This window comes from Odocoileus virginianus, chromosome 12 (genome assembly GCF_023699985.2).
Source record: "Odocoileus virginianus isolate 20LAN1187 ecotype Illinois chromosome 12, Ovbor_1.2, whole genome shotgun sequence".
Classification (NCBI taxonomy): Eukaryota; Metazoa; Chordata; class Mammalia; order Artiodactyla; family Cervidae; genus Odocoileus; species Odocoileus virginianus.
Genome location: NC_069685.1, coordinates 58,492,106 through 58,499,559, shown reverse-complemented (window position 1 = coordinate 58,499,559; position 7,454 = coordinate 58,492,106). Strand labels below are relative to the sequence as shown.

The 7,454-nt window shown below is 47.1% G+C and overlaps 1 protein-coding gene and 1 pseudogene across 1 annotated transcript; both read left to right on the top strand.

Moving 5' to 3' along the window:
• Positions 1-1,309: 1,309 nt before the first annotated feature.
• On the top strand, positions 1,310-1,785 carry LOC110144274 (large ribosomal subunit protein eL30 pseudogene; annotated as a pseudogene).
• A 1,567-nt stretch (positions 1,786-3,352) lies between these two features.
• Positions 3,353-7,454, top strand: RPLP0 (ribosomal protein lateral stalk subunit P0). Its single transcript, XM_020904219.2, has 8 exons — positions 3,353-3,450; positions 3,713-3,814; positions 4,747-4,922; positions 5,011-5,098; positions 5,224-5,370; positions 5,478-5,663; positions 6,494-6,634; positions 7,216-7,454. Exons 2-8 carry the CDS (start codon positions 3,761-3,763, stop codon positions 7,378-7,380), a joined length of 957 nt encoding a protein of 318 aa, XP_020759878.2. The 5' UTR covers positions 3,353-3,450; positions 3,713-3,760; the 3' UTR covers positions 7,381-7,454.

The window sequence follows — 7,454 nt, the reverse complement described above, 5'->3', positions numbered from 1 at the left end:
CCTCCTGGCTTTCTTACCCACTGCAATTTGCCATGGGTTGACTCCCGTGGGCGTGGGTATGTGGCCTCGCACTCACGGATGGGGAAAGAGGTTCAGAGAGACTGTGAGATATCCTGTGAACGAGCACAGAGACAGGCTGTGAACCCAGGGATTGTCTCTGTTCTTATGTTGACCAGACACACCACCACTGCCCCCCAGTTCTGGCACCACACCTTGGGTGTAGAACCTTCCTTGTTGAAAGTGGATGTGAGAGTTGGACTATAAAGAAAGCTGAGCGCCTAAGAATTGATGCTTTTGAACTGTGGTGTTGGACAAGACTCAAGAGAGTCCCTTGGACTGCAAGGAGATGCAACTTGTCCATCCTAAAGGAAATCAGTCCTGAATATTAATTGGAAGGACTGATGCTGAAGCTGAAACTCCAATACTTTGGCCACCTGATGCGAAGAGCTGACTCATTTGAAAAGACCCTGATGCTGGGAAAGATTGAGGGCAGGAGGAGAAGGGACGACAGAGGATCAGATGGTTGGATGGCATCACCGACTCAATGGACATGAGTTTGAGTAAACTCCGGGAGTTGGTGATGGGCAGGGAGGCCTGGCGTGCTGCAGTCTATGGGGTCGCAGAGTCAGCTGAGCGGCTGAATTGAACTGAACTGACTTAGGAGTCGATGATGGGTCTCGACTGCCCCCTGGCGGTCATGTCTGTATCTGCATGCATGCTGCGGCTTCGCCGTAACTCTAGTCCTGGGCCTTTGCAAACTTCCTGGACAGTTCTGTAGCTTTGCAGTTTCCCTGTGGTTTGGAATGGCCCTCCAAAAGCTGCATGTCGATTTCTTTCTTTTTTTTTTTTTTTACCTTTCAAATCCACTTTTATTTTCCTTTTTCCTCCTCACATACAGAACTTTTCCACGCACTGAATTTCTTGCAGCTATAAAGTCATTTGATGTTGGTCAGGTACCATTTTATACCCTAAAACTTTGCTGGCATCAAAATATGACAGTTAACCAGTGCATGTCGATTTCAAGTCTGAACCTTGACCATTTCACATTGAGCTCAGAAGTGAAAATTACCTTCACCCCTCACCCAAAGATCATATTTCCAACTCATGTTGGACTTATGTAAATGAACATGGTCCACTTCATTGTAACTGGCTCACTCAGCTGTACTTTATGTTTTCCCATGTCAATAAATAGAGATGGGCATCATTTTTAATGGCTTCATGGTATCCATTATATTGAGGTACTACAATTAGAGACGATATCATCAGAGGCAGGATGTCCTTGGGAAGTTAATATGTCAGTATGTGCTTTCTCGCTCCCTGGCCATCTTGGCGGCTGCTCTTGGTTGGGGGCGTCCCGCATCTAAAGCAGGAAGATGGTGGCCGCAAAGAAGACGAAAAAGTCACTGGAGTCGATCAACTCTAGGCTCCAGCTGGTTATGAAAAGTGGAAAGTACGTGCTGGGGTACAAACAGACTCTGAAAATGATCAGACAAGGCAAAGCGAAACTGGTCATCCTCGCCAACAACTGCCCAGCCTTGAGGAAATCTGAAATAGAGTATTACGCCATGTTGGCCAAAACTGGTGTCCATCACTACAGTGGCAAGTAATATTGAATTGGGCACAGCATGTGGAAAATACTACTGAGTATGCACACTGGCTATCATTGATCCGGGTGATTCTGATATTATTAGAAGCATGCCAGAACAGACTGGTGAAAAGTAAATCATGTACAATTTTTCTTTAATAAAACTGGCCAGAGCTTGTTTTAAGAAAAAAAAAAAAAATGTCAGTATGTATATCCTTGCAAAAGTGCATTTGAAGGAAAAGACAGCCTTAGGGTTTGGAAGGGACTGTATAACATAGCGAGACTTGTGGGCTTTGAACTTGCTTTTAGATTTTGGTTCTGAAGCCATCATTTACCGGCTGAGGGACTTGGGTGATTGATTTAACCTCTGTGAATTTTCTTACCAGTAAAATGGTACTAATACTGTATCTCCTTGGGGATTTGTTGCAAAGATGACCAGCGGTAATGTGCACAAAGTACTTAGAACAATGCTGAGCATGCAGTAATACCCTGTCACTAAAAAGAGGTCTTAGCAGTAATGGACTCCAGCAGTTGTCTATACAGGCTCATCATCAGGAGGCCTGAAAACAAAATACCAGGGTTTCTAACTTAGTCAAGTTAAAAAGGATGGAGTTGGGGAGAACCACCTCCCCCTTCCCACTCTAGGATCTAATCTTATTCATTAAAAACATATTTAATGATATAGCACAATTGTTCAAATAAATGTTGACTGAAAGTGTAATAAAATATGTTGACATTAAGTGATTTCTTCCTACATTCCAGGAACTGTGTTAACACATGCCTCACGTAATCCTCATGGGGTGTGAATACTATTATCCTCATTTTACAGATAGGGAAAGAGAGGGTCAGCAAGGTGAAATCACTTCCTAAGATGACCAACCTAGCAAGTGACAGAATAAGGATATGAATTCAGGTTATCTGACTGCAAACTCTGCATCCATTCATTCAACAAATATTTATTATATGCCCATAGGTGCCAGACTCACGGCAGAGAGGGAGAGACAATTTATTTTAGTGTGTTACTAGGTGGAAGTGCTACCAAAAAGTTAAACCGGAGGAAGAGGGAAGTGGGAGTGGTTTTGGGGGTAATTCTGAATAGGGCAATTGGGGTAGACCTCCAGCAGGTGATCACTGAAGCAAGACGCGATGGAGGTGTGGATATCGGCAAGAAGCCGTCTAGGAAGAGGGAATAGAGAGTGCATGAGCCCTGAAATGGGAGCGTCACCCAGTTGGGAGGAACTGAGTCAGTGGGCAAATCGGAGATGAGATGATGGGGTGGAGGTGGGGAACAGATCATGCAGAGCCTTGTAGGCCATTTTCGTTTTAGGTTTTTTACTGGGAGGGAAATGGGGAGACTCGGAAGTATTGCGAGCAGATGAGGAAGTGATCCGACTTAGGTTTAAAGGATCCCTTTGTTTCAATGGGGGGAGAACAAACTGTAGAGGAGACGAGAGACCATCCTGTTTCTAAAGCATGAGAGCTCTTTCTCAACGTCATTCTTTGTAGTTGCGACTTGGCCAGGTGACCAAAGGAAACGTGAGCCCAGCTTGCAAACGTTAACTCTACATGGCAGCGCCTCCAACCCGGCAGAGGGCAGCAGCTCTGAGAATGCGCCTCCAGGACACAGCAGTGCCCTCCTTAACGACCTCGTTTAAAAGCAGCTTCCTGTTGGTTGGAGTGGCAGGGATGTCACCCAATGGCTGCCTGCATCTATCCGATTTCTTCAGACAGACGTTGGCACCAGCCAATGGCGGGGGGGGGGGGGGGGGGCGCTCTGCCCGTGGCTTCTGATTGGCTGCTTCGCTCAGCTATAAAAGATGCCCGCCGGCTCGCGGCCCTTCTCTCGCCAGGCGTCCTCGTGTGAGGTTCGTCTGTCTCTCTGTCGTCGCATCGGCAACTGTGGTGGGAAGGATGGGGTCCTTGGGGACTTTTTTAGGGGCTCTTGGGCACTGCGGGGTCCGACCTCTTTGGTTTGGGGGCGCGGCGGCGGCTGCCGCGGCAGGTGCAGCCCCGGCTCGGGGCGGCGGGCGCCCGCGCGTGGCCTACTCCGCGTGTGCCTTGGGCTTGGAGCCCGCCGTGCCGTGGGGACGCTTGTCGGGGTGGCTTGAGCTCCTTTTCTCTCCTCAGTGACATCGTCTTTAAACCCTGCGTGGCAATCCCTGACGCACCGCCGTGATGCCCAGGGAAGACAGGGCGACCTGGAAGTCCAACTACTTCCTTAAGATCATCGTAAGTTTGGTGGTGGGGTAGGCCCCAGCCGCCCACCGTGCTGCTTCGGGCCCAGCTGCCATGTACTGAAGGCCTACTCGCTGGCTTCCACTTTAGGTCGTTTTAGGCACATTTCATTTAATTTTCACAGTTTCCCGAGATAATGCGCTTTCCCCTCCCAGTGTTGCAGATAAACAGGCTCAGGCAGGTGAAGTGGCTCCTAAGGGACAGAGCATTCAAGCCCAAGGCTGTCGGGTCCAAATAGCACTCGTCCTGATTTTACTGCCCTGTCTCCATCTTTGAGAAGGTCTGAGGTGATGAGTGACTCATAATGGAACAAGTTGTTGCCTATTTAGAGTCTGTCAGTCAAGAAACTATGTGAGTTCTTTCATTTAGATGGCCTTGAGTTGGGTCTTCCCTGGCCAGAAGTGCTAATCACGCGGCTCTTCAAGCCTTAGGATGTGTTGTGGAGTTTAGTTCTTTGCGTTCTTCCTCATTTATCATGCAGGTTTTCAATTTAACAAACAACTTTGTAAAATGATTATATACACACAACTTAGGTCCTACAAGTTACTATTTCGTTGTACTTCCTTTATGTTGTATTTTGATTGCTGTAAATCTGATTTGGAACAGTTTTTTTTTTTCTGTTAAGGTAGTCATTTAGTGAATCAAACATGCCTCATAATAGGGGAAAGAGCAAAAGTTATAATTTTTTTTCTTTAGTTTACTGTAGAAACGGTCACCGTTTATACTCAACAAGCAAATTTTTGACAAATCTGGTGTTAACTCAGGTGGCCGATAGCAGGAGGAACTGTCCCAATCTCCATGTTATTTCAAAAGCTTAGAGGAGAGGGAGTGAGATAGAAGCTGATGATTGCAGGATTTGCTTTCTCTTGACCTTTTCCTGTCTTTCCTCCTGTGAAACACTGCCTGTTTTTGGCTTGTTTCTGTAGCAACTTCTGGATGATTATCCAAAATGCTTCATTGTGGGAGCAGACAACGTGGGCTCCAAGCAGATGCAGCAGATCCGCATGTCCCTCCGCGGGAAGGCGGTGGTGCTGATGGGCAAGAACACGATGATGCGCAAGGCCATCCGAGGACATCTGGAAAACAACCCAGCTCTGGAGAAGTCAGTGTCGTTATCCTCCCTTCTCAGTGTCCTTTTCCTGGAGAGGAGCGGTGCTGAAAAGTGACCTCCCGTAAACTTCTCTTTGCAGGCTGTTGCCTCATATCCGGGGGAACGTGGGCTTTGTGTTCACCAAGGAGGACCTCACTGAGATCAGGGACATGCTGCTGGCCAACAAGGTAAGGGAGAATCAGGTTGACTGGAGTGACCTTATCATTATTTTGGCTCCTGAAAAGCAACAAAACTGACCGATCTCAGGTTGTGTCTGGAGAGAAGACATCTCACTGTTCACATTTTTGCTCAGGTGCCAGCTGCCGCCCGTGCTGGTGCCATAGCGCCGTGCGAAGTCACTGTGCCGGCCCAGAACACTGGTCTGGGGCCCGAGAAGACCTCCTTCTTCCAGGCTTTAGGCATCACCACCAAGATCTCCAGGGGCACCATTGAAATCCTGGTGAGTGGACCTGGCTTGCCAATGCTAGCCAGGCTAGCAGCGGGGGCTCAGTGGCCTCGGACCTGCCGGACGTCCAGGGGTTAACTGCCAACTCCCTTGTTCTTCAGAGCGATGTGCAGCTGATTAAGACCGGAGACAAGGTGGGCGCCAGCGAAGCCACACTGCTGAACATGCTGAACATCTCCCCCTTCTCCTTCGGGCTGGTCATCCAGCAGGTGTTTGACAATGGCAGCATCTACAACCCTGAAGTGCTTGACATCACAGAGGAAACTCTGCATTCCCGCTTCCTGGAGGTACTCGAAGGCCCATTCCAGGCCCTTCCCTTCTCATTAATAGTTGAGAGCTGGTCTGGCTTCAGCTGGATCTTGGCAATGCAGCTGACTAGCAGTGTAATAACCAGGAATAGTTGTTTAATCTGTACCTCAGTTTCCTCATCCTTAAAATGGCAATGACAATATAGGATCATTGAAGAGCTAATGAATTAATGAGTGTAAGGCCTTGGAACAGTGCTGGGCACACAGTAAGGGCTGTCATTTTAGGACCTGCAATAAGATGTGAGTTTGAGTGTCAGTGAGTCAAAAGAGGGATGAGGAAAATGAGGTAATTAATACACAAGTGTTGCCAAGTACCCTACTATCTTGGGAGAATGGACTCTCTCAGTCCATCCTTAGTCTTGCTTAGTTTTTGCCACTATTCCACTGTCTTAACAAATAAAGTGATGGGATATATAATTCTTTTTTTCTTGGACAAATAGACAATTGTAATTACATATACTCTTAACTCTGGTTACTTTTGGAAATCTCAGTAGTGGATGAAATTCACATCTGGAACTAACATTTTTCTCAACGCCGTGACTATATTTTTACAAAACGGTGGTTTTTGAAGTAAATACCATCGTGGTGGTATAGGGAACACCCTTGTTGAGAATAAGGGCAAAAAGCATTTGTAAATTAACCTGGGTCTGAATTTCACTGCCAGAAGCATTTGGTGTGAGGTGAAGTGTCCTATGTGAGACTGAGATACTAACTGAGCAAATCTTGTGTACTGTTGAGCTTTGCTTCATTGTCTCTTAAGACATCACACCTAAAGACCTAAAAGTGAATTTTTTTCCTTCCTTCCACAGGGTGTCCGCAATGTTGCCAGCGTATGCCTGCAGATTGGTTACCCGACTGTTGCATCTGTACCCCATTCTATCATCAATGGGTACAAGCGGGTCCTGGCCTTGTCTGTGGAGACTGATTACACCTTCCCGCTTGCTGAAAAGGTACAAAGAACCCACCGGGGCCACAGCAGGAATACAGTCGTGCCTTCATGGACACCAAAATCCATGAGTGCTCCAGTCTGTCATACAGTAAAACGGTGTTAGTCAGGTTACATCATTTCTAGGTTACTTGCAATACCTAATCCAGTTTGAATGCTATGTAAATGGTTATAAATACAATGTAACTTGAGTGTAAATAATTGCTACAGTACAGCAAATTCAAGTTTTGCGTTCTGGAAAACTTTTTTGAGTTTTGATCTGCAGTTGGTTCAGTCTTTTAAGTGTGAAACCTTTGGCTACAGAGTGCCAATTGTCTGCTTAAAGTTGGGAGGCAGGGGAGATGATCCCATCCTCGATTTTAGAAATTATAAGAGATTTAAAGCAGGGATAGTTTAATGGGTAAGAGCCGGGCCTGAGCTCACCAGGCTGTACCCAAGCTGTTACCAAGCCTGGTTACTTTAGAGGAAGGCCTCACTGACATGGAAGTGGGCCCTTAAACCTAGAGCTCTGCAGAAGCTGAAGGGTTGTGGGTAGTAGGGGTGGTAAGATGACCCTTTTGACCATGAACTTTCCCCTTGCTTTAGGTCAAGGCCTTCTTGGCTGATCCATCTGCATTTGTGGCTGCTGCCCCCGTGGCTGCTGCCACCACTGCTGCCCCTGCTGCCGCCACCGCAGCCCCAGCCAAGGTTGAAGCAAAGGAAGAGTCGGAAGAGTCGGACGAGGATATGGGATTCGGTCTCTTTGACTGATCACCAGAAAGCAGCCAACTGGGCCAGCATTATTTGTGAAATGAGAAAATAAAGGCTTACTTCTCTTATGAGTC

Coding starts and splice junctions, on each gene's coding strand:
- RPLP0 (XM_020904219.2), top strand. CDS start 3,761: ATGCCCAGGGAAGACAGGGCGACCTGGAAGTCCAACTACTTCCTTAAG. Junction 5,099..5,223: donor ACATGCTGCTGGCCAACAAG/GTAAGGGAGAAT, acceptor ATTTTTGCTCAG/GTGCCAGCTGCCGCCCGTGC. Junction 5,664..6,493: donor TGCATTCCCGCTTCCTGGAG/GTACTCGAAGGC, acceptor TTCCTTCCACAG/GGTGTCCGCAATGTTGCCAG.